Genomic DNA, 27,238 nt, shown 5'->3' on the forward strand with positions numbered 1-27,238 from the left:
ACACACACACACACACACACACACACACACACACAGAAATCTACTGAAATTTATCTGGAATTGCACTGGGTCTACAGATTAATTTGGGGAGGCTTGACATCTTTCAGTATGGAATCTTTCAATCTGTGAACGTGTTATTATCTCTTATTTGTTTAGGTCTTGTTCAGTGTTTTTAAAATGTTTCCTTCATATAGGTCTTGCACTTCTTTGATTTATTCCTAGATATCTGATATTGGTTTGAGGGTATTGTAAGCTTCAAATTCTCTAACTTAAAGAAAATTCAATTTTCTTTTTTTCCTGGAATATAGAAATAAGTATTTTTTAAGAATACTATTTTTGTGTCTATTAACCTTGTTAAACTCTTATTAATTGTAACAATTTATTTGCAAATTCTTTTGGATTTGCCACAAACATAATATTGATATTATCTATGAAAAATAACAATTTTGTTTCTTCCTGTTCAATCTTTAGTCGGTTATTTTTGCCTTACTCCGTGGGCTACGGACGTTCGGGGCAAAAACGGGCATTCTTGTCAGTAGTACACTTTTAATCATACTAAGCCCTTCTGCCTCAAGCCAACAGCGTGTTAACTGTTAGTTCCCAGCTGGAGGGTATGAGTGAGACGCCTACGCTCTCCTTTCAGCGTCCGCAGCGAATTAAGGCAGAGAGAACTCCTCCCTCAAGCTAAGCTCATCCGAAAAAGGAGCCTGCAGGCGCCTCTGGTTGCTGTGCAACGGCGTTGTCCTGACCCGGAGTAGGTGCCGACGGGTTAGAAACACGTGCCGCCTCTTCCGTCTTCCGGGACTACATCCCCCACAATGCCGCACGTCGCGGGCGGCTGGAGTCCGAAGTGGGGGGAAGGGCGGGGCCAGGAGGCGGAGCGGAAGCGGAGTGCGAGGGACGAGAGGAGTATAATCTCCACCAGCTGAGAACCAACCTTATCCCTGATTCCCAGCCCCGGCCTTTCTCCATCCCGACCTGGAGGCTGTTTCGCAGGCGCAGGAGGCTGTTGACGCCCGCTAATCGGCTTTCGCTGCGCCGCCCCGGCTTGGAAGCCCGTTGGCGTCGGCGGCGGTGACGAGAAGCCCACAAACAAGGTAATGGGGAGAGGACGAGAAGGAAGGCGTCTCCGCTCGCCGTGTCCGCGTCTCTGGCTGATACCCTTGGGCCGGCGGCCGCCCCTCCTCTGCCGCTCTCTGCAGCGGTCCGCACGCCGCCCCATCGGGGCCGCTGCCGCCGGGCGTCCACGGAGCCCCGGCTCGGCCCCTGGCCCGCAGCCCCCGGCCACGGCCGGGGGGGCTCTTTGTCCCTGTCCCTCCGGGTCTGACAGCCGCGCCCCCTTGGCCCCGGGCGGAGAACCGAGCGTGGCTCGGGCTGCGTGATCCGAGCAGGGCGGGCTCGGTCCCGTGGCCGCTGGCGCTGGGGAGTGACTGACCTGAGCTGGGGGTATGGAGAGCCCGCGAGCCAGCCGCACTCACTTCTCTTTCTGTTTCTGACAGCTCAGTTCTCTTCTGCTTTGAGAGAGAGAAAGTCAAATGCCCTTTTTAGATTTCCTCTTCAAAACTCAGCTCCTGGGTGACTGGTAAGGATGAACTTAAACAGCTGTGTCGACTGCGGCTTATACTCTCGCAAGCCTTAAGACAGCCGGGGTTCCAATTCCGCTCGACGCACTGCCTGGCTTTAATGACCTTGGTTGATTAAAGGCTTTAAGCCTGAATTTTCTCACTAAATGGTGGTAACAGTACACACCTTTAAGATGCTAGAATAAGAAGTAATATGCTTACAACGCCATGAATTCTTCGCTTGACGAAAAAATTCTTTTGAGTATGATACATTAGCTATACTGAAGTGGCCCCTAGATTGGTGAGTTTTGTGTTTTTCCTTGTTTAATCGTTAGCACTCTAGGTTGTGTGTTCTTCACTTTATATATACCTTGTTCACCTTAAACCTAAGCAAAGAATTCTTTAAAATATGCTGTCTTCTCAATTTCCGCTGTTTTAAGATGGCTGAGAATGTTCTTAGGAAATTGATGACTTTGCTTTTCTGTGGATCAGCTTTAGGTTCAAGGACTTACCCCACCCCGAGCTGTGTCCTGTAGGGGATCCTTAGAGGAGCTTAAGTGTTTATTCTGGCAGAATAAGCATTTAGGTGTGCTGCAGTCCTGACGTGGGGCTTCACCATCTTTACCCTATGTCAACTTTTTTTCTTCCTCTCTCTACACTTTCCTACTGTTTAGTAATTTCCCATCTTTGGGATTTGTGTTCCCAAGTTGTAGTTTTTGCAGGATAAATTGAATGATTGCAATACATTTTATAAGGAATGACTTGAAACATTTCGCATTAGTTCTTCAGTTTCGATTGTTCTTGCAGTGTTTTCTCTGAACTTTAGTGACATAGGTGTTGAGTTTTTCTTCAGGGAAATCATTATGGTCCTTAGTTGAAATTGTTTTCAGTTAAAATGTCTGTTGTGTATTACTCTGAGTTCAAGCACTGTTGTGCAGTCTGTGAAATAACATGTTCTGAGTAATGCTATGTAAAGGTACGGTGAGGAAAAGCCAGTGGAGCATGATGAATTTTGTGTAATGTCTTGAGTGACGCATGCATTAAAAAAATACCTTTACAAAGAAAAGGAGAAATCTAATGAATGTATTTCATAAGAATACCAGAGAACCAGAGAGTAAATAAGTGAAAAATTTAAACTGTGGGAGATGGCATAATGCGCATAAAGATTTCTGATTCATTTAAAAATGTGTGGCAGAAATACTCGTTTTGAGTAAAAATTTTTCTGTTGGTGATATTTAGTGCTGTTTAGGACAGAGAGTAATGGCTGTAGAAATAGGAGGCCTTGGTTCTTGTCCTACCTCTGTCACTATTTATACAACCTTAGTTTCCTTTGCGGTCCTCAATTTCCTTCTCTCTCAAATAGTGAATTGATCTGATTCCAAGGACTCTTCTAACTCAGACTTTGCAATGATAAGTTTTTTTAATGTGGAAAAAAAAATGATGTAAACCCTTTTAGTCATTTATTTGTGTCTTAGGTTTTTTTATTTTCCACTCACCTTGAAGAAGGGGATATACACGACAGAACTAGCAAGCTGCCATAAACAGGAATCTCTCCTGACCACTTCATCCCTCTTTCATGAGCTGCACATGTTTTCTCTGCATTTTTAACATGCTTAGTTGTCTTCCTCCCTACTACGTATCTCTTTTTTTTTACTCATAGCCTCTTTATTATGCCTGCTTTTATATAACTTGAGTTTGTCAGTCCCTAATTCAACTTCATTGTTTGTTTCTGTGATTTCTTTTACTTTTTGCTCCTACCCCCAACATATTGGTTTTTTTAGGGGCCAATTTTTGTTGGAGGCCTCAGGCAGAGGTGCCCAGTGCTAGTCTAGTTAGCTGTGGAAGGGGACATGGGGTCATGCGGCACAAAACATGATAGGCCGAGGCAGTGGGGAGGTCAGGTTCCGAGACGGAAATATCTAGTAGTGCGTAATGTATTTTGGAGTAAACTTTTACTGTGAGGTAGTGATTGGGTGGTTTACCTTTTGCTCTAACATTCTCTTCTTAACCCTGACTTATTTTACCCATTTTCTTTTATCTGTCTTTATACTCTTCAATGTTGTTGTCTTCTCTTGCCTTTCCCCAATATGCCATCGAAAACTGATCTTATATGTTGAGATGTGATATTTCTGTATCTTAGCTGGAATTTTTTTTTTTTTTTTTTTGCGGTACGCAGGCCTCTCACTGTTGTGGCCTCTCCCGTTGCGGAGCATAGGCTCCAGACGCGTAGGCTCAGCGGCCATGGCTCACGGGCCCAGCCGCTCCACGGCGTGTGGGATCTTCCCGAACCGGGGCACAAACCCGCGTCCCCTGCATCGGCAGGCGGACTCTCAACCACTGCGCCACCAGGGAAGCCCCTTAGGTGGAATTTTAGTGTACGTTCTCCCAAGGCAGTTCACATTTTAAATCTTAGACCTATTTAGGAGTGGATGATGTGTCCTATGTTAAATTTTTTCCCCTAGATATTAGCCTCAGGCAATATTATGGAGAGAAAATAGAAAATATTTTAGGAATGAGCCTTTCCTCTGAAATTACATTCAAAGGCAAGTCTGTGGCGTACTTATTTCTTTTTTTGGCGAGAACTCTGAACCTCTGCGCTCTAGTGAACATACTGTGTCTTTTTGTAATAAATATCTGCTTTTCCAGCTATAAATTCCTTAGGAGACCAATAGGCAGTGATTCTTCTAGCACCTTTGGCTGAATGAGAGCTTCTGTGCTTGCTAGTTGCTGCTATCGCTGTCGATAGTTACTTTAGCTATAGTCAACGGCACAAAAAGTAGAGCACTGAATGAATGCAAAAATGGGATTTGAAGGAAAGATTTCCAAGGTAGGATTGGCCATCCATTAATTTTTTCAGCCTTGCTATTGCAACGTTTGCATAAAAATATCAATACAAGGAAGTATTTCAAGATAGGCCATGTGAAATGTAGTGTTTTTAATATTTTTGACTGCAACCCGTAGCAAGAGATCTTCTTACCTCAAGACTCCATAGATATGTAACTGTGTGTGCATATCTATGTATGAAAAAAATATATATAAGAAAATGAAAAAAGGTTCGCAAAACAAAATCTGTATTGTGTACAACCTACTCTGATGGTTTCTGTTTCATCTTGTTGTTTAAAAAGTGCCAGTTGAAAAGTAGATTCTTGTTCCTTGCTTTTGAAAAAACACTGGAGTCCTGGGCTGAGAGTTTGGATGCCTAATTTACCCCAGTTTTTTGACATTGGGTAGTCATTATCCTCCTTGTGCTTCCCTTTCCTTGTCTTTAAAATGAGGGTGTTCTAGTTTAAATATTCACTGATTCTCCATCTTTACTTTTCCCTAGTAATAATGTTGTACTGACATATTTGTCTTTAGGTCTTTGGCTAGGGAGAGACCACTGAAAAATTGCTCGGACATCTAGTTGCTTGCATGTTTGCTGTTTGGCACGTGGCATACTAGAGCTTTCAACAGATCTTTGCTTATGTGTAAATCTTGTAAATGGGAGTGAATACATTAAGACCCGTAACACAGTAAATATACAAATTAAGAAAAAAATTTCCCTATGTTCTTTGTTTTTCTACTTTTGTGTTTTTTAACAAAGTATATTTTAGAGTTTAAAAAATTGTATTTAAAATGCTTAATAACAATTGTAAAGTAACATGCCAGTGGATTGCTATATAGACTTTATTCCTGCCTCATCTTACCACCGCCCTTTTCATAGTAGAAAACGCCCAAAAGAGTATGTTTTCTGTGTAAAGTCCACCATGTCAGGTCATTACTGTTCACATGTTACCAAACAGTGGAACCGTCATTTTCGTAAGAAAGGGGAATACAGAGCTTTCTTTGCTTGTGAGTTACCTTTTGTTCACTTTGGACGATTTCTCCAAACCAGGTCATTCCATGTGGGGATTGGGATCCCTCTCATTCTCCTGTGTTTGTACTGAGGAGACTAGGAATGAGGAATTTACTCCTCCTCCCAAGATTCTGGTTGGAATTCTAAAGGTTTTAGTTAGAAGGAAATTGGAACCAGACTTTGTACTTCCTCTTCTTTCTCAGATCAGACCTCCTTAGAGGGCCTTCCTTGACCTCATACCTCATATAGACTCCTCACACATTCTCACATCACCCTGTTTATTTTTTCCATAGCAATTTATCACAAGCTGCAATTGGCTTGTTTCTGTGTTTGCTTGTTAACCATCCCGCTCCTACTAAAGCGTGGTCTCCAGAATAGCAGGAATCCTGTCTCGTTTCATCTTTTACATTTCCTGTTTCTGGCACATAGTAGGTGCTTTAATAAATATTGTGAATGAATAAGTGAGCAAATGAATGAATAAATCAAGTTCTTTCATGCTTTAAATGAAACTGCACCTAGTAAAGGTTGTGTTTGAATATGGGTCTTTCTGCATACCCCCCACTCCGTTCCTTTTTTTTTTCTGGAAATGTGTTCTTTCTTGTCATTGTATTTATTGATCATGGTGAAGATATCTACATCCAGAAGACCTTGTATTTATCTTTGTTTTACTTCATATTTTTTCTATTGTAGTTTTTTGCCTATGTTTAAAAAAAAAGAGATCGAAGGTTTCTTAAATTCTTCTTGTAGCAACTTTGTAATACTTTGATTGATGTGAATCAACATATTTGAACTTTAATATATGAACTTGATAATTTAAAGAACAAATTACACATCTTCAGAATTTTAAGATCATTGTCCTAAACTGCCATTACTGTTTTATTGTTATGTTCCTTTAAAGCAAAAAAGAACAAGGTTCATTTAATATTACAATTCATTCAGTACTGACAAACGCAATCCTTCTAATGTGGAGGTACAGGCGGTAGTATAGAATAGAGAAAAACCTAAATACTGAGTCAGGACCTGTGTTCAGGACCAGTGCACTTTCTGCCACTAACTCATTGCGTCATTTTAGGCAGGACAGTTAACATCTCTGGGCTTTACTTCTTTCATCTGAAACGTGAGAATACTGAATTAGATTTCTTCTCAGGTCCTTCCAGCCTAGAAATGGATAATGGAAGATACAGTTGTCCCTCGGTATCCGCAGGGCATTGGTTCCAGGTCCACCTCCACCTTTACCACCCCACAGCCATGGATACCAAAATCTATGGGATGCTCAAGTGCCTTATATAAAATGGCATATTATTTGCGTATAACTTACAGACGTCCTCCTGTGTACTTTAAACCATCTCTAGATTACTTATAACACCTAATACAATGTAAATGCTATGTAAATAGTTGCCGGTGCATGGCACATTCAAGTTTTGCTTTTTGAACTTTCTGGAATTGCTTTTTCTTAAATATTTTCTATCTGCCGTTGGTTCGGTCTGTGGATGATATGCAACCCACCGACTGTAATTTTATCTTGAAATTCCCATCTCCTCTGCCCCTCTACCCCCCAGAAACATTGCAGGGAGGTCATATTGGTGCTTGGGAGATGGTGGGGTTAGGCTCAGGGGTGTGCTTAAATATAAGGCATCTCTGCTGATTCTTCTCCAGGCTGTATGGGAGTTGTGGCTGCAGCGTAGGGCATGTTACTCTTGCCCTTAAAGGACCTAGGACTTAAAGAGACAAGGCTTACACACATGAGAGAGTGATATGATGTGTAAAATCAGTTGGTATAAAGTAATGTGCTGTGAGATGTGAGAGAAGGCCAAAGTGGGCTAGAGTAAGGTTATGAGGTTTTGAAATCCTTCTGGCGCAGGTAGCATTTAAGCAGATACTCTAGTCTCATTTTAGGCTATATGGAAGAGGAGCTGTTCTCATCAACAGCGTGCTATTATGTCATCTTTTAGGACTGAGTAATTCTTCAGTGACTACTACCAATGCAGTGTTTCATGTTGTACAAAAATTCTGCGAAGAAATTTTTTTCAAGACTGCAGCCTGACTGCTACTGACTGAATGAGAGGCTGTAAGGAAACATGTCTGGTAAATAAAAATGTTATATAACTGTAGGTATTATTGTAAGTAGATAGGGTAGGGGGTCCCTGGAGGAAGAGAACCAGGCATGGCTTTCTTGACATGAGAGAAGCCATTTTTGGCCTAAGACATTTTGTGATCTAAGCCTAGCCATAATGCTTGCCCTTGAACAGGTCTCAGTAATTAATGATCTTAAGGGTACAGAAGAATGCAGAAACATTCAAGCAAAGATAATGATATCAGTTGTAAAGGCTCCAAGTTCTGTTTCAGTGGTGAAGATTAGCCTGAAGTGCTCAACTACCAGATCAGCTGGAACCTAAGTGATGACTTTGACCTTCTCTGATCCTTCTAACTTCAAGCAAATAAAATGGCTGCCCGAGCCCCTTCCTGAATATGCATATAGCCTTAGCTTAAAACTTCCCGGGCTTCCCTGGTGGCGCAGTGGTTGAGAGTCCGCCTGCCGATGCAGGGGGCACGGGTTCGTGCCCCGGTCCGGGAAGATTCCACATGCCGCGGAGCGGCTGGGCCCGTGAGCCAGGGCTGCTGAGCCTGCACGTCCGGAGTCTGTGCTCTGCAACGGGAGAGGCCATAACAGTGAGAGGCCCGCGTACTGAAAAATAAATATAAATAAATAAATAAATAAACTTCCCCAATTTTACTGTTCCGAGAGACCCTGCTTTGGGAAAGATCCCTCCTTACTTGCTGCAAATAATAATAAATCCTTCCTTCTACTCTTCGGCCTGGTTGTGTCTTTTGGCTCAACACCCATCAAAAGGCGAACCCAGTTTTCGAGTAACATTATTGTTATTGAATGAGACAGAGACTGGCTTGATTGGGGGAGATATTTCTGTGAATAGTGGGAAATAAATTTTGTCTTTGGGGACTGATTTCTGGGAGGGACATGAGAGCTAATCAGGAGTTTTATTTGGGTCTAGTAAAACATCCCCTGTATTAACTCAGGTTACTAAGATTCTTAAGAATTACTGGAATTGCTTTGTAAGTACCTGATACTAATAATAAATGTTAACATTTATTGACAGTAGTATGAGGTGTCATTTATCCTCACCAGTATTACATAGGTACTGTTGTCTCCATGATATAAGTGAGGACGTTAGGGTATAGGGAGATAAAATAACTTGGTTAAGGTTTTAAAGATAGAATATAGTCACCCCTTTGTATCTGCGGGTTCTGCATCTGTGGATTCAACCGTGGATTGAAAATATTGAAAAAAAAATGCGAGAAAGTTCCAAAAAGCAAAACTTGAATTTGCTACTATTTATATAACATTTACATTGTATTAGGTGTTATTAGTAATCTAGAAATGATTTAAAGTATATAGGAGGATGTGCATATGTTATATGCAAATACTATGCCACTTTATATGAGGGACTTGAGCATCTGTGGATTTTGGTATCTATTGGGGGTCTTGGAACCAGTCCCCTGCAGATACTGAGGGAGGATTGTACTGTACATAATTTTATATGGAGATTGATAGAGAGTTCTTTGAGGCTGGAGGTGGGGTAGCAGTGGGAGTGCTACTTTTTGAAGAGGTGACATTTTAGCTAAATACTAAAGGATGAAAAGGAATAAGCCATGGGGAGAGCATTTCAAGCAGGGCAATAGCAGTTGTGTAGACCCTGAGTTCAGAAAGAATTTGGTGTGTTTCACCTAGCTGGACTGTAGCACAGTGAGCAAGGGGGGAAGTGGTGTGAGATTAGGACAGACAGAGATAAGGGTAGAAGTCAGCTATGCAGAACCTTCGGGATTGTGGTCATATTGCTGAACACAAGTTTGTATGCCGGATGAACAGTGAGGCCAAACTAACCAATGTGAATTCAGAGCTAGGAAAGGTTTATTGCAAGGACCGTGCAAGGAGAATGGGCAGCTCCTGCTCAAAAACCCTGAACTCTGGAATCTTGTGCTTATCACTGTTGTATCTTTTTTTAAAAAATTTATTTATTTTTGTCTGCTTTGGTTCTTCGTTGCTGTGTGTGGCTTTCTCTAGTTGCGGCAAGCAGGGGCTACTCTTTGTCGCAGTGCATGGGCTTCTCATTGCGGTGGCTTCTTATTGCAGAGCACTGGCTCTATACACATGGGATTCAGTAGTTGTGGCATGTGGGATCTGTAGTTGTGACTCGCGGGCTCTAGAGTGAAGAAGGCTCAATAGTTGTGGCGCGTGGGCTTAGCTGCTTTGTGGTATGTGGGATTTTCCCAGACCGGGGCTCGAACCTGTGCCCCCTGCATTGGCAGGGGGATTCTTAACTACTGTACCAGCAGGGAAGCCCGTCACTATTGTATTTTTTTTTTTTTTTAAACATCTTTATTGGGGTATAATTGCTTTACAATGGTGTGTTAGTTTCTGCTTTATAACAAAGTGAATCAGCTATACATATACATATGTTTTGACTGCTGCTCCTTTGTTTCTGCATTCCCTGCCTTTTGTGAGTATCTGTTTGAATCTCTCCTTTGGAATGCAGGGGAGGCCTAGGAGGCTGCAGCCTTTTCCCTACAAATAAGAAATGGGGGGGGGGACATGGAAAGACATTTGTACCCAGGAGGACCCCACAGGGTCCTGCTTGGTTTCAGTAAATAGTTTTAATTTTATTCTAAGTACAGTGGGAAACTCTTTTGAAGAGTTGTTTATTTTAATTAATTTTTATTGGAGTGGTTGATTTACAATGTTGTGTTAGTTTCTGCTGTACAGCAAAGTGAATCAGTTATACATATATCCACTCTTTTTTAGATTCTTTTCCCATGTAGATCATTACAGAGTATTGAGCAGAGTTCCCTGTGCTATATAGTAGGTTCTTATTAGTTACCTATTTTATACATAGTAGTGTGTATATGTCAATCCCAGTCTCCCAATTTATCCCTCCCCTCCTTTCCCGCTTGGTAACGGTAAGTTTGTTTCCTACATCTGTGACTCTATTTCTGTTTTGTAAATAAATTCACTTGTACCATTTTTTTAGTTTCCACATATAAGCGATACCACACAATATTTGTCTTTCTCGGTCTGACTTACTTCACTCAGTATGACAATCTCTAGGTCCATCTGTGTCGCTGCAGATGGCATTATTTCATTCTTTTTTTGTGGCTGACTAATATTCCACTGTATATATGTACTACATCTTGATGGACATTTAGGTTGCTTCCATGTCCTGGCTATTGTAAATAGTGCTGCAATGAACATTGAGGTGCATGTATCTTTTTGAATTATGGTTTTCTCTGGATATATGCCGAAGAGTGGGATTGCTGGATCATATGGTAGTTCTATTTTTAGTTTTTTAAGGAACCTCCATACTGTTCTCCATAGTGCGTTGAAGGGTTGTGTATGGTAAAATATATAATATAAAATGAACCATTTTAACCATTTTTAAGTGTGCAGTTCAGTAGCATTAAGTACTTTCACGTTCTTGTGCAACCATTGATGTCGGCAGATGAGAGGACCTTGGTCCTTGTCCTCTTTGAAGAAAGAATTCCACAGAGAGACATTGTAAAGCAGGCACAGAGTTTATTGGAGGCACTGTATGTGCAAAGAGAACAAAGAAGCAGCTTTTCTAGAGCAAAGTAGAAATACACACCCAGAGAAGAGTGTGGCTATCCTCCCTAATGAGGAGTGCACCAGAAAGATGATTTAAATTCCTTACATGGGGCAGTTCTTCAGGGTTTTTGTTGTCCTCTGGCCAATTATCTTGGCTATTTTCCCACATCTGACCTGTCCCAGGTCACATTTTCCCCTGCCCTATCCAATATGTGTGTGCATCTTTTAGCCAAGATGGGTTCCAGTGTGGAGGCCTCTGGGAAAATTTGACAGCACATATTATGGGGGTAGCGCCCCCTCCCTTTTGACCCCTGAGGATCCTTCCTGTGCACGTGCAGCAGGGGAGGTCTCCTTGACCTCAGTAGTGATAGATGTGGTCATCTTATCTCTTTACCCCAGCAGAGCTCAGCTTCTGCCATTAATTTTACCTTGAAGTGTCAGGGAAAACAAACTACAATTTACTCCACTTGACAAACTCCAGCTGCTCAGCCCAGGAGCCCATCTACCTCCTATCTCACCATCACTGCTGTACATCTCCAGAACTTTTTCTTCATCCCAGAGTAAAGCTCTGTACTCTAAACTTTATTTTTGTTTTCTTGTTTTTTTGTGTTTTTTTAAATTAATTTATTTATTTTTGGCTGTGTTGGGTCTTCATTTCTGTGTGAGGGCTTTCTCTAGTTGCGGCAAGCAGGGGCCACTCTTCATTGCAGTTCGCGGGCCTCTCACTATTGCGGCCTCTTGTTGCGGAGCAAAGGCTCCAGATGCACAGGCTCAGTAGTTGTGCCTCATGGGCCTAGTTGCTCCGTGGCATGTGGCATCTTCCCAGACCAGGGCTCGAACCCGTGTCCCCTGCATTGGCAGGCAGATTCTCAACCACTGCACCACCAGGGAAGCCCAGTTTTCTTGGTTTTTTTTTGTGCTGTGCCACACGTCATGTGGGATCTTAGTTCCCTGACCAGGGATCCAGCCTGGCCCCCTGCAGTGGGAGTACGGAGTCATAACCACTGGACTGCCAGGGAAGTCCCTGTACTCTAAACTTTAAACCATAACTCTCCATTCTCTCATCCCCCTAGCCACCGGTATCTACCTTTCTACTTTCTAACTCTGTATCTAACTCTTCAGGGTACCTATGTAAGTGGCATCATATAATATTTTTTTGTGTCTAGCTTCTTTAACTTAGTATCAATATAATATATATATATATATTTTTTTGCGGTATGCGGGCCTGTCACTGTTGTGGCCTCTCCCATTGCGGAGCACAGGCTCCGGACACACAGGCTCCGGACGCACAGGCTCAGCGGCCATTGCTCATGGGCCCAGCCACTCCGTGGCATGTGGGGTCCTCCCGGCCTGGGGCACGAACCCGTGTCCCCTGCATCAGCAGGTGGACTCTCAACCACTGCGCCACCAGGGAAGCCCTCAATATAATATCTTTAAGTTTCATGCATGTTGTAGCTTGTATCAGAATTTTATTATCTTTTAAAGCTGAATAGTATTTCATTTTGTTTATCTGTTAATCTGTTGTTTCCACGTTGCAGTGAACATGGGTGTACAAGTTCCTCTTTGGGTCCCTGCTTTTGAAACGGAGCAGGACCCTCTGGGGCCCACCTGGGTACAAAAGCCCTTCCATGTCCCCCTTTTCTTACTTGCAGGGTAAAGACTTCAGCCTCTTAGACTTCCTTGAATTTTGAAAGGCAGATTCAAACAGTTGGTAATCAGGGAAGTAAGGGTATGCAGAGACAAAGGAGAAACAATCAAGAAACGGTACTGTAGCGATTAAAGCAGTATCCTGGTTCCTCATTAAGGAATATACATAATATCTTTGAATTTTTCTGCAGGAACTAAGGTCCCCACCCAGGTGGCGGATGGTTAACTTCAGGTTGAGCGCAAGATTCCTGGAACACCACCCTGTTTACCTCATCACCAACCGATCAGAAGAAAGTCACACACTCTGCAGCCCTCACCCCAAATTTGGTCTATAAAAACTTCTTCCTGAAAATCATCGGGGAGTTCAGGGTTTTTGAGCACTAGCCACCCATTCTCCTTGCTTGGCCCTATGATAAACGTTTCTCTGCTCCAAACTCCCACATTTTGGTTTGTTTGTCCTTGCTGTGCATTGGATACATGAACTTGGGTTCCATAACACTTTGAGTTCTTTTGTAGTTATACCCAGAAGTGGAATAGCTGGGTCAAATGGTAATTCTGTGTTTAATTTTTTTAAGAACTGCTATACTGTTCTCCACAGCATCTGCACCATTTTGTATTCCCAAAAGCAATGCGTAAGAGTTTCAATTTCTCCACAACTGTACTAACAGTTGTTTTTGATTTTTTTAAATTTAATTTAATTTTATTATTTTTTTAACATCTTTATTGGAGTATAATTGCTTTACAGTGGTGTGTTAGTTTCTGCTTTAGTTGTGGACCAGTGTCCTGAAGTTGGGTGTCCCACCTCAGAGGCACAGCACTGACTCCTGGCAGCAGCACCAAGAGCCTTTCATCCACACGGCTCAGAATAAAAGGGAGAAAAAGTAGAAAGAAAGAATTAGTAGAAGTAGAAAGAAAGAAAGAAAGAAGGGACGGAAGGAGGGAGGAAGGAAGGAAGGAGGGAAGGAAAGAAAAAAAGAAGATAAGGTAAAATAAAATAAGATAAAATATAATAAAGTTATTAAAATAAAAAGTAATTATTAAGAAAAAAATTAAGAAAAAACGGATGGATAGAACCCTTGGACAAATGGTGGAAGCAAAGCTATACAGACAAAATCTCACACAAAAGCATACACATACACAGTCACAAAAAGAGGAGAAGGGGAAAAAATCATAAATCTTGCTCTAAAAGTTCAACTCCTCAATTTGCGATGATTCGTTGTCTGAAGGAGGGAAGGAAGGAAAGAAAGAATGAAGATGAAGTAAAATAAAATAGTTATTAAAATAAAAAGTAATTATTAAGAAAAAAATTAAGAAAAAACGGATGGATAGAACCCTTGGACAAATGGTGGAAGCAAAGCTATACAGACAAAATCTCACACAGAAGCATATACCTCGCGCCCGTTTCTTGGAGCGCCTTTAAGCAGCGTTCTTAATCCCCTCTCCTCGCACACCAGGAAACAGGGAAGAAAAAGTCTCTTGCGTCTTCGGCTAGTCCAGACTTTTCCCCGGACTCCCTCCTGGCCAGCCGCAGCGCACTAACCCCCTGCAGGCTGTGTTCATGCAGCCAACCCCAGTCCTCTCCCTGGGATCCGACCAAAGCCCGAGCCTCAGCTCCCAGCCCCGCCCGCCCCGGCGGGTGAGCAGACAAGCCTCTAGGTCTGGTGAGTGTCGGTTGGCCCTGATCCTCTGTGTGGGAATCTCTCCGCTTTGCCCTCCGCAACCCCTGTGGCTGCGCTCTCCTCCGCGGCTCCGAAGCTTTCCCTCTCTGTCACCCGCAGTCTCCGCCCACGAAGGGGCTTCCTAGTGTGCAGAAACCTTTCCTCCTTCACAGCTCCCTCCCACTGGTGCAGGTTCTGTCCCTGTCCTTTTGTCTCTGTTTATTCTTTTTTCTTTTGCCCTACCCAGGTACGTGGGGGGTTTCTTGCCTTTAGGGAGGTCTGAGGTCTTCTGCCAGCGTTCAGTAGGTGCTCTGCAGGAGTTGCTCCACATGTAGATGTATTTCTGGTGTATCTGTGGGGAGGAAGGCGATCTCCGCGTCCTGCTCCTCCGCCATCTTCCCAGAAGCCTCGGCAATTTCTCTGATTTTGTTTCTTTAATAATTGCTGTAAGGGAAGGAAAAAACCTTTTCATCTACCTTCTTAGGTTCAGTGCCCAGGGCTCTGCAAACTAAACTGACAAAAGATCGATCAACTGGAGAAAAAGGTTTTTTTCATGTGCAAATGGTGGGCATCACAGAAATGAAAGCTCCAGAGAACCAGTTAGTGCTGAGAGCTTATATACCATTTAAACAAAGAGCTGTAAATTGTGGAAATGTGACAAGACAAAGGAAAAGGAGTTTGAGCTTCTGGAGGTAGTAAATTGTGGGAAGGTGAATAAATGGGGGAAACTAATGGAAGATAAGGTTTCTTTTAGTAAGGTGTATTTGTTCAGATTTATCTCAGCATCTGTGCCTTGTCTTCTGTGATAAGAGTGTTCTCACCTTTCTCATAGGTAATTCATGTCTTGCTTTTAGGTAGAAAAGGGGAGTACAGGGAGGCCTTCCTGCATCTGTTATTTCTCAGTTACCTTCAGCTCAAAATAATCCTTATACTAAAGTGGCATATTTTGGGTTGGCATGTTCTGATGCCCTTCATAGCCATCCTGATGGGTGTGAAGTGGTATTTCATTGTGGTTTTAATTTGCATTTCCCTAAGGATTAGTGATTTGAGCATCTTTTCATGTGCTTATTGACAATTTGCATATCTCCTTTGGAGAAATTTAAATTGTGACTATTCAGATCATGACTTGTTTTGCTCTGAGGACAGTGGCTTGAAGTGGGGTTGGAGAGGAATCTGGGAAACCACTTGAGAAGTAGCTGCAGGAATTCAATTGGAGATGATGGTACTTGGACCACACTCTCTTGCCCTTCTTCACATCTAGTGCTCTACAGATACTTCATTTTAAGTGTGTCTCCTCTCCTTAATTCTTCTACCTTTGGGCCACATGGTGTGTAATTTCTTTTTTTTATTTTTCCCCTTAAATATTTAGTAAGTATGTTACCTACTTGTTTTAATTTAATTTAATTAATTTATTATTTTTTGTTTATTGGGGTATAGTTGTTTTACAATGTTGTGTTAGTTTCTACTGTACAGCAAAGTGGAGTTCCCTGTGCTATATGGCATGTTCTTATTAGTTATCTGTTTTATACATTTTAGTGTATATATGTCAACCCCAGTCTCCCAGTTCATCCCCCCTACCTCGCTTTTCCCTCTTGGTGTCCATACGTGTGTTCTCTACATCTGTGTCTCTATTTCGGTGTGTAATTTTCTTTTGTAATTTCTGCAGTTGGATTGATCTTGGATGGCCTTGGCCTACAGTGGCTTGAAGCAGGATTTCGGTTCCTGGCCAGAGATTGAGGTCAGGCAGCGGCAGTGAGAGTGCTGAATCCTAGCCACTGTACCACCAGGGACCAGTGGCCAGTGACAAGGCCCTGGCCTGTCAGCTGTGTAGAAATGAATTTCCACATAGAGATGGAAAGTAGTGAAGCAAGTAAAGTGTTTATTAGGAGGAAAAAGAGTACAGTACGTGTGGATAGACCCATGGGCGGGCTCAGAGAGAGAGTCATGCCCTCGTGGCAGTTTGAATCACTTTTATGGGGCATTTCTTCTGGGTTTCCTTTGGCCAGTCATCTTGCTTTGCCTGGTTCTGAGTCCGTATTAGGTATATCTCAGGGTCCTCCCATGTGTGATGCACATCTCTTAGCCAAGGTGGATTCTAGCTAAGAGGCCTATGGGTAGTTGATATCACTGTGGGGTGGTGCCCCCTCCCTTTTTGACCTCCAGGGAGTCTTTCTGCTCATGTGTAGTCAGGGAGGTCTCCTTGACTTTGAGAATGAGGAATATATGGTCTTTCATCCCTTATCTGGGCAGGGCCCAGCCTCCTCCATCATCCTGCTTTTATGGAGTTTCTGTCCACAGGGGAGAAACTGTTCAGCCTGGGGCCCATCTGCCTCCCACCACAGGATGAGAAATTTCCCCTGGGAATCCTAAAAATATTCAGAAGTCTCTCTTAGGTCAAAATAATAATGATCATGAAGGTGATAAATTCACTGAACCAAAACTTGGGTCCGCCTGTGTGCAGTAAAGCCAAGCCAGTCTGCTGACACTGGGTTGTCGGAAGGGGAAGCACAGTGTTTATTGTAAGGCGCCATAGAAGGAGTCTGGGACAGCTAATACACAAAAAGCCTGTTTTCAGGGAGAAGTTTTTTTTTTTTTTTTTTTAAAGACATGGAGGAATTTTAAAAAATTAATTAATTAATTTTTGGCTGTGTTGGGTCACCGTTACAGTGCGTGGGCTTCTCATTGCTGTGGCTTCTCTTGTTGCAGAGCATGGACTCTAGGCATGTGGGCTCAGTAGTTGTGGCTCGCGGGCCCTAGAGCGCGGGCTCAGTAGCTGTGGTGCACGGGCTTAGTTGCTCTGCGGCATGTGGGGTCTTCCCGGACCAGGGCTGGAACCCATGTCCCCTCCGTTGACAGGGGATTCTTAACCATTGTGCCATCAGGGAAGCCCAGGGAGAAGTTTTTATAGGCAAAATTTAGGGAGAGAGCCGTGTGGTGTGTGACTTCCTTCTGATTGGTTGGTGGTGAGGTAACAGGGTGGTCTTACACAAATTTTGTGCTCAGACTGAAGTTACTGTCTTCCAACTGGGTAGGGACTTTAGTTCCTGAAGAAGAACTCAGAGGTGTGTTACATTCATTCCTTGGGGAGGAACCAGAACCTTGCCCTGTTACTGCACTATGGTTTCTTGACTGCTTTGTTTCTGCATTCTCTCACTTCCCTGATTAGCGACTGTTTGAATATGTTCTTTGGAACTCAGGGAAGGTCTAGGAGGGTGAATGAAGCCTGTTTCCTAAAAACAAGAAACGGGACACAGAAAGGATTTGTACCCAGGAGGCCCACACAGGGTCTTGCTCCATTTCAATAATGATTTTATTTTTGCCTTTAAAAACTCCAGTTGTTACTTGGGACATATTTGAAGTTTTATTTTTTTAAGTGATTAGTAGGAAGTTAATATAGCGGCCTAGAAGTTAGGATTTAAAAGTTTTTGGATTTTAGACTATTTTGGTGGAGGAAGAACTCTAATAAATAATCTGCTGGATGGTAGCCGTAAGTTCTCAATGACAGTGTAGGCCTTTTAGGCTTCTAGTTATTGTCTCCATCCTAATCTAGGTGGCCTTTCAGGAGCTGGACCAGTACTTGAAACACAAAGAAAAACTGGGGAGGTTCAAAGTGCATGTTCTATGCCATTTGCAACTTTGAACATTGCACAGAAAGGAGAGATAATGAACTTTCCCTTTTCTTTCTCCTTCCTAAAGATTGAGTCTAAGAATTATTTCTCTTTAAAAGCACTAAAGTACATAACCTTTAGTTGCTAAAGAATTCAAAAACTTCTTGTCTGCTTTTTTTCTATACGAAACCACAGAAATATTTCTTAGAGAACAGAACAGTATATTCATATTAATCCTAGGGACTGAAGTGGTCCCAGTGGAAATTGCTTTCTATTCAGTCCACCCCCACCCCTGCCTAGTAAGTGCAGGGCCTAGCCCACCCTGGCAGGAATGACTTGTGTTCCAGCAGAGATCCCTTGTTTTCTCTCTCTCTAACCCCTTCCCCTTCAAAGTCATTATAGGTAGGCACAGGTAGGAATCCTGTGTCATACCTGATGAACTGACTTGTAACATGGAAATTAGTGGCCCTTCCTGTAGCTGTTGTTGCTGTTTAATGAAGCAATTTGCGATTTGGACAAACTTTGCTGCACATTGAATAAAATAGGACTCTTCAAAAAATACTGATGCCTGGCTCTGAGCTCCAGGCATTCTAATTTAATTGAGATGGGGTGTGACCCAGCATCGGGATTAAAAAAAAAAAAAAACACAGCAAAACTCTCCACGTGGTTTTTTTGCGGTACGCGGGCCTCTCACTGTTGTGGCCTCTCCCGTTGCGGAGCAACAGGCTCCGGACGCGCAGGCTCAGTGGCCATGGCTCACGGGCCTAGCCGCTCCGCGGCATGTGGGATCCTCCCACACCGGGGCACGAACCCGTGTCCCCTGCATCGGCAGGCGGACTCTCAACCACTGCGCCACCAGGGAAGCCCTCCACGCGGTTTTAATGTGAAACATTCCCTGAGAAGAGACCAAAGGCAGAATTTATCCTTGTTGGAATTTTAGTCACCTCTGCTGGGCTTGCTTGGAATTGCTTGTGGAAGTGAACCCTTAGGTAGAACAGTTTTCAGGTTGTCCTGTGTCACAGCAGAGAATCCTCATGGGCCATTGAACTGCTCAGCTCTTTGTCAGGCATAAGCTGGCTCTGGGCCATCTTTTCAACTTAGAGAAGGCTCCAGGCTATCCTTTCTTCCTGGTAGCTCCCACGTTCACTTTATTCCTTCGTGTCCTTTTGTAGTTCTGTAATGTTGCATGGGGTTAATTGCTCCCAACTTGTCACCTCTTTGCTATTCCCAAAGACAAACCCTTTCATAGTAAATATTTTACTCATCTCCACAGAAAAACATATAAGGAACACAAGCAAGTTATTGATACAAAGCATATAAATTTCTTACTGTAGAGTCCCTGTAAAAGTTCCTGACTTCCTCCTGCGATGGCCTGTTTTAATTTAGTTGAGGGCAGTGGTGAGCAGACACATTCCATATAGAGTCAAGCCTATGAAGACCTTTATGAAAGCCTCTTTTCTGAATCTGATGGTACAGTTGGGTAATATACAGTCAATATAGAGCAATAAGGGGCTCTTTATTTAATGTTTGCAGCTTAGATCTTTGGGTCTCTCACACTGAGAAATGCTAGGTTTAAACTAGGCCTCCTTGTTCCCTGGGATTTATTACTTTGGGGGCATATCCTCCTCAGCTGTGCTTCTGCCTTGTCCACTACCAGTGTTTTCTCTCTGTGTCTGGTTTTGGTACTGCCACTCACACGTTAAGCAAAGTTTGTGTTCATAATGGTGAGCAGCCTGTCATTCTTAATCTTATACCTACTTGGAAGGATTTTACCTCTTACCGTCAGGCTCCCTGTTTGACTATTTTCCTCCACTAGCCACCCCTGCTTCCTTACCCACGAATCTCCTGTTCTCTGCCTGATGCCATTTACAGTTTGGAGGGTTGTCACTTTATTGTAGAGTTTTGTAAAACCTAGGAGTTCTAATAGGACTGGGTTTAAGGACCCTTTTAAAGGAAAGGAGAGACCCTGAATGGAGATGGAGATTCCGAATTTGTGGACTTGTAGCCCTTGCCAAAGTTTGGGCAAGTGAAAGTCAGTGGACCTGGCTAAAAATCTTAGGCAGGCTAACCACTCAAACAAAGCCTTAATTTAATCATCTCTAAAGTGGGAATAACAAGAACATTTTTCTTCTGAGGTTATGCAAATATCAAATGAAGTAACCTTTGTGAAGTGTTTATTTCAGAGCTAGGCCCATGATAAGGACTCAGCACTCGTTCACCGCTGCAGTTTCTGCTGCTCCTGTTCTATTTGCATTGCTGTAAAAGAGGGGCGGTGGTTAAGAGCCTGAGCTTTGAATCCTCTTTCTCAACGGTATCTAGTTGTCGGACCTTGGGCAAGTTATTTAATGTCTCTTCGCTTCAGTGTTTTCACCTGTTTAAGTGAGAATATTAGTGTGGGATGTTGTGAAGATTAAATAAGTTAATTCATGTAAGGAGCTTAGAGCAGAGTCTGGTAAAGTAAGTGATTGTAGTAATGATTGTTGATGTTATTTAATTGAAGTATGCTCTGTCCTTCTGGTTTTCAGTCTCTCCCTTTTTGGTCTTGGATAGGTATAGTAACCTAGAGCTTTCTCAGCTGTCACTTTAACCTTCATTTGCCAAAATACCTTCAAGTCTATGTTCTCAATTCTCTGGTGATGTCACTTTTCTGGCTTTGTTGTCATGCCACCTTTAGAACCCTGTTCCGACTGCTTCAGGACAGATTCCCAGTTGACTTTTACACTGAGTGCTGGGTCAGATAATCTAGCACTCAGGTCAGACTTGAAAAGACATAGGAGCCTGTAAAGATTTATAAAAGAATACATTTAACATACGTGTATCCAAGAATGTTTTAAAATTTTGCTTGAGAATCCAGAATTTCTACTTTCTGAACTCAAATGTAAAAATCTTTGTAGAAAAAGATATTAGGTAACGTTTACCTTACTTTGCTAAGCAAAGTTTAGTAAAATCCAGTATTGATATTAATGGTTTTGTTTCAGTGAGATGTGAGGGTGTTTATTGTGTGCATGGTAACTAAAGAAAAAAGCAGAAGTGGAAGAAATTAGAAAATGAGTTAATTCCTAATTTTTAGTACTGTTACTAGTTTACCATAGTAATTAATATACCCAGTTGGTGGTGTAGTCGCGCTTGTAGTGAGGTTTGGCAGGATGAGCACACTTCATCAAGAGTAGATTGGTGTTCTTCAGACCTTGGAGCTCCAGGATTTATTAGACACGCGTCGGGGACTAGGTAGCCGGGTGGGGGAAAGTAAGAGTGGTCATTTTCTGAACAAGAATTGGCAGGGCAGGAGGTCCCCCTCTTACACATACCTCAGCACACATGCATCTGCTAGAGAAGCTTTGATTGTATGTATTTTGTTTTGATATTTTGCATAAGATTATTAAGTAAATACTTTCTTATTTTATTTAAAAAAAGGTTTGAAAGCACCTATGCTGGAAAGCAAATTTCTAGGGCAAAACATGGTTTTCCTACTGCCTAGCATATATGCTGACTCATAAATATGTGTTGAAAATGATTGGGTGCTTCACCTTTATTGATACTGTATTCATTTCTAGTCTTATTATCCTCAAACTAGATTTTTTTAGTTCACTGATTATACCCTATTAAGTGGGTTAGAATTAGTATGTTTTATTTGACCATACTACTCTAGGAAGTTAAAAAGTTCTTAAGATTATTTTCATTAAGCTGTTAAATGCACTTTTTGACTCCAGGTATATTTCTTCCTAACGAATTTTACTCCATTAGACGTAATTGAAGAGTTTTCTTCACTGGACACTTTGGTGATTCACGCACATTGTTACTGTCCAGGTGTTTGAAGATTCCATGATGGTCATTACCTTTCTCTTTTTTAAAAAACTGAAGTATAACCTTTCAATTTTTCCTTAAATTATAAAAATTATAAATTATAAAAATACCTGCATTATTTAAAATTTAGAATTGTAAATTTGGAAAGGTAAAAAAAAATTTCTACCTGTTTTAGCACATGTCATGTCTGGTATAAACTTAAAAGTGTGAACTTAGAAATTACACCTTATTTTCCAACTTAAGATTGGATGCTTTTTAAGATTATCTCATCGCCATTAGTAGTATTTTCTAGTGACATTTTCAAATACTGGCATTCTTATTTATATTGTGGGTTTTTTTTTTGTTTTTGTTTTAAGTCAGACCGCCTTTTTCATCTTCCAGTCTGTTTCACCTTTCCTTATTTCTTTTTTTTTTTTTTCACCTTTCCTTATTTCTTACTTTCATTTTGGCATCAACCTCTTTTTTCTTTTTAAAGGAGGAGGAGGAGGAATTGCTTTTACACATTTAGGTTGGTGACCTGTATTTGAATGAGCTGAGATCTGCTATAAATCTTATATATCCATAGTTTTAGTTACAAATGATAAGAAGTCATTCAAAGAATTTTGTGACCATGGTGGCATTTCTTTCAGGTAGTTTTAACGAATTGACATTTATTTCTAGTTTAAATTGTCGAAGAGCTGTGTAAATGGGGCTGATAAAAGACCCAGAAGCTTATTTAGTGGTAGAGAAAGTTATCAAAGAAGATGATCCAGTTCCAAATAAAAACTGTTTATAGAATCTCTTCTTATCTGTCATTGTCTATTCTGTTACTGATGCAGGTTAAGACTAATCACCTTTTTTCTTCTCAATTTTACAGAGTTAATTGAGAGTTGGAGGCAACCTTGCTGAAGATGAAGAGTATACATTAGAGGAGGAGATTTTTTTCTTTCTTCTTTGAAAAGTCTTGATTGTTTGGTGGCTTGCCTCTAGTTACCGTTTTTCAATTGAGTCTGTTTGCTTCATCAGAAATGATTTTTACAATCTCAAGAAAAAATATGTCCCAGAAATTGAGTTTACTGTTGCTTATATTTGGACTCATTTGGGGATTGATGTTACTGCACTATACTTTTCAACAACCAAGACATCAAAGCAGTGTCAAGTTACGTGAACAAATACTAGATTTAAGCAAAAGATACGTTAAAGCTCTAGCAGAGGAAAATAAGAACACAGTGGATGTCGAGAATGGCGCTTCTATGGCAGGATATGGTAAGATAATGGTAGAATATTCCTAGTTTTCTCCTCTTCATCCTGTCCCCATTTAAAGATAGTCATGGAAATCCAACTCACTACTTCATGCACAGGTGTTCCCAAAGTAGCTTTATTTTGACTTTTTATTATGAAAAATTTCAAATGTACTGAAAAATAGAAACATGATAAATACCCATATATCCATCACTTAGATTTTAACAATTTAAACATCTTGCAATATTTGTTTTCTCCAATTTTTGGAGAATATTTAAATTAAAAATTGTGACATTTCACTGCTAGATATTTCCATGTGTATCTCTAAAATAATGACTTTTTTCTACGTAATTAGTATTTTTATTGATGTTTTATTGTGTAGATATGATTGAATCATTAGCCACTTGGTTGAACTCAATTTCCCGGTCTCCCCTGCCTCCCCCAACTGAAAAGCCCTAACCCTCTAATCGCAGGGTTGGTCTTTCTGACATGGCGAATGCCCATTCTGAGTTATCTCAGCACAAACTATCTAGGGGCCCACCATGAATAACAAAGACAATGAGTCAGGAACTTCCAGGCTTTTGGAGGCTACCTCCCAGGAACCTGGGACAAAGGCCAGCCAAATTCTTTACTACATAATATCAGTGTCTATTTTTTTGGTATATATTAGTATATTTAGGTCTTTTCTCTTGGGCTGGTCAGATTCTCTAGAGAAGGACTTCCAGTCTCTTGCAGGATGTATATGCCTCCAGGTGTGTGGGATCTGAATGGGAGGAAAAGGGTAGGGGAGGAGGGGTAGCCTCAGCACTCACTATCTGAATTTCACTTACTTCCCCAGTTTTCAGTTTGGTGCCCAGGCCCTTAAATGTTTTACTGGCTTCCAAAAACACATCTCACATTTTCTGCAGTGATGGAGGGGCTGTTGTCTAGTTTGGAGTGGTAAAAAAAGTTTAGAAATCAAATTGCTTTATAGATAAATTTTCACCCATTCCTTCTGTTTTTGGTCGCCTTTTCACCCTATTTTCATTGGTACCTGGTGCAGCTGTTTCTGGGCCTTTTCGGGGTGGGCTTCTGTGGAGAAAAATGAATTGCTGTTTGATTTTTCTTATTTTTTCAGTTTCTTTTTAGTTTCTCTTTTAATATCCAAGTTTTTCAGGTCTGCTAAATCAGTTAACACTCATCCATATGCTTTCCAGCTTCTGGAGTTCTGTTGCTGTTGTCTCCTCTCTTGCTATCTTTGTTTTGGCCCCATAGATTTATGCTTTTTTAAAAAAAGAGAAAAAAACACCTTTACTATTTTGGTAGGGTAGCCACAGTCAGCAGAGGTTAAGTGCCTTGGTTGAGTTTACCATCTTTATCGGGGAATGCCCAAGACACTTTCTGTTTTTTCTTTTCCCACTTATGATGGTGTCTTTGAAGTGATGAGGGTTAGTCTGCATTGGCTCTTGAGGATCAAATATCGATGACTAGAGATGAAGGAGTTGGTGTAAACGGAGATGGAGGTACTTGTGGCAGATACACATGTAGTAGATGTTGTATTGTTTTGCATTCTGCTTAGTCCAAGGACACTGATAGAAACAATGAAGAAGCAGTTCTTTTGGAACAAGAGAAATACTTGGAAAAAAATTCTTTCCGCTTGAACAAAATAACTGTGATATTTTAAAAGGTAGCTGTTCTATGCTGCCCAGCTGTGTCTAACAGCTCAGTTTTGAAAGCAAAATGAGACTCATATACACATGGTATCCTATAAACTGTGTTTTAAAATTTAATGTATGGTGGAGATATTTCAGTATCAATGAATATATGCCTGCATCATTTAATGGCCACACGGTATTTAACCAATTCCCTGAAATGTTTTTTGCTTATTTCTGATTATAAAAAAATTATTAAAGCATTCAAATATTATAGAAATGTACAACATATATAAGTAAAAGTAGAGCAGAGAGAGAATGTCAGTTAATTTGGCATATATCGGGGATAGCACACTTTTTCTTATAGGGCTAAATAGTAAATATTTTCAGCTTTGTGGGTCATGTGGTCTCCTTTTCAATAAATGAACATGGCTATGTTCCAGTAAAACTTTTTTACAAAGACAGGCAGCCAACCAGCCGTAGTTTGCAGACACATTGTTCGTCAAGCACATTGTTTTATTTTGAAAATAGGATTGTACTATATATACTGGTTTACAGCTTATTTGTTTTCACTTAATTGTTGTAGATATCTTTCCATGTTATTACAGGTAGGTCTGTCTCATCTTTTTAGTGACTTAACATTGTTTCATTTTATAAATATTCCTTTTTTCCTGCTTATTCTGTAGTAATGGATAATTTATTGGTAACCTTGTGTGCTGGATTTAGTGCTGTGATATATGTGTATATGAAGTATATGTGTGAGTGATAAATGTGTGGGCATTTTATGTTTGTGTGAATGTTTCAGAAGGATAGCTTTCCTCAAGGTGGCTGAAGGTATGCATGTTAAATTTAATAGACACTTGTCAGATTGCCCTCCAGGGTGGCTCTACCGGCCCTACTACCATTCTCCCAGCAGAGTGAAAGTGCCGGTTTCTTTCTTTCTTATTTTTTAATAGATTTATTTATTTATTTAATTTATTTATGGCTGCATTGGGTCTTCATTGCTGCGCTTGGGCTTTCTCTAGTTGTGGCGAACGGGGGCTGCTCTTTGTTGCGATGCGCAGGCTTCTCATTGCAGTGGCTTCTCTTGTTGGGGAGCTCGGGCTCCAGCTGCGCGGGCTTCAGTAGTTGTGGCTCGCGGGCTCTTGAACGCATGCTCAGTAGTTGTGGCGCACGGACTTAGTTGCTCCGCAGCATGTGGGATCTTCCTGGACCAGGGCTCAAACCCGTGTCCCCTGCATTGGCAGGTGGATTCTTAACCACTGCACCACCAGGGAAGTCCGAAAGTGCCAGTTTCTCCCCACTGTACCCATTCTATTTACTTTTAAATGGCTTCTAATTGTTTGCTTTTGCATTTCTTTGTTTACAGGAGAGGTTGAAAGACTTCCTTGTTTGTTAGCTTTTTGTATTTCTTGTATGTGAGAATGAATTGTTTGTATCCTTTGTCAGTTTTTCTGCTGGGAAATTTCTTAATTGACTGATCTTTTATAAAGATATTCATGCTGTCAGTATACGTAGCAAATGTTTTTCCTCTGATTTTTCAGTTGTCTAACAACTTGGTATATTGTTTTTAAAAATCTGTGTGGTTAAACATGTACATCATTTTTTATGGTTTAGTTATATGCTTAAAATGTTTCTTCCAAAACTTACATTCTAATATATTACTTTTTTTTTTTTTTTTTTAACATTTATGTCTGTAATATAGTTGAGATTTCTGATGGAAGCAGTAAGAGATGCAGGGTCTTTTTTCCAAACTAGGTAGCCAGTTATTTTAGTTTCATTACTTAAGTTCTGTCCTTTCCTCCATTAATTTGGAATGACAATAAGATGGGAATTTCATGAGTTCTGGAGAACTTGAACTTTCAGCCATCTATAAAACCCATTTCTTTCGTTGCTACTATAGAAAAAGGCTAGTCCATCAAAAATATTTATTGAATGGTCTTCCCTTGAGCTTTTTAACCTGATTTTCCTTGTTGGTAAAATAAACATAAGCTAATATATTTTTTAAAATGCTAGTCTACAATGAATTGTTACTATTGCAAAAGCCATGAACAAATCAATTGAACTCTAAAGATTACTGTCTGTAAATCTTGAGCAGTAACTTGTGCTTTCTCTTTAAGATAACATTTCTAACTGTCTTATGTCTTATTCTCAGCATTCTTAGTTTTCCCTAAGAAAAGAAGATTTTTGTTTCTTCCCATGTAACATCTTTTGGATTCTGGGGTTTGCCTAGAACAATGAATTGGGGGTTCTTGTTCTGATGCCCAGTGACTGTTATAGAACACGTTGCAGTTGACACGTGGTTTCCTACACCTGAATGTACAGCAACACCAGTCTTTTAACCCCTCAGGCTTTCCCATCTGAAGTCTGACCCTGCTTTCTTTTAAGAGTTTTGGTTTTACTATCTACTGTGGTTGCTGAACACTTTTAAAAAAAGTGGACTCCAAAAATATTTTCAGAGAATTGGAGCGCAGTTCAGTATTAATATTTAAATGCTTTCTGAATATTAAGAAATGCTACCAGACACAGATAAAAACAAAACAAGATAAAATAAATACCCCTACAGAAGGCTTTTCTCTGTAGCCAAAGAAGGGGCAGCCTAGCAAGACAAAAAACTTTTACTTTTTTTTTTTTTTTTTTTTTTTTTTTTGGTGG

General features: G+C 41.0%; 1 protein-coding gene across 2 annotated transcripts in view; it reads left to right on the forward strand.

Annotated features, from left to right (window-relative positions):
* Positions 1 to 887: 887 nt before the first annotated feature.
* CCDC126 (coiled-coil domain containing 126) overlaps positions 888 to 27,238 on the forward strand; it is a 48,299-nt gene continuing 21,948 nt past the window's right edge. The window contains exons 1-3 of one of the 2 annotated variants that reach the window (XM_024738494.1): positions 888 to 1,097; positions 1,500 to 1,582; positions 22,588 to 22,976. In XM_024738494.1, coding sequence (XP_024594262.1) covers positions 22,739 to 22,976 — 238 coding nt within the window. In that variant the 5' untranslated portion in view covers positions 888 to 1,097; positions 1,500 to 1,582; positions 22,588 to 22,738. The remainder of the gene's footprint in view (positions 1,098 to 1,499; positions 1,583 to 22,587; positions 22,977 to 27,238) is intronic. The other variant, XM_024738493.1, reaches the window with a different exon arrangement.

Source organism: Neophocaena asiaeorientalis, unplaced genomic scaffold (assembly GCF_003031525.2).
Source record: "Neophocaena asiaeorientalis asiaeorientalis breed wild unplaced genomic scaffold, Neophocaena_asiaeorientalis_V1.1 scaffold89, whole genome shotgun sequence".
Taxonomy (NCBI): Eukaryota; Metazoa; Chordata; class Mammalia; order Artiodactyla; family Phocoenidae; genus Neophocaena; species Neophocaena asiaeorientalis.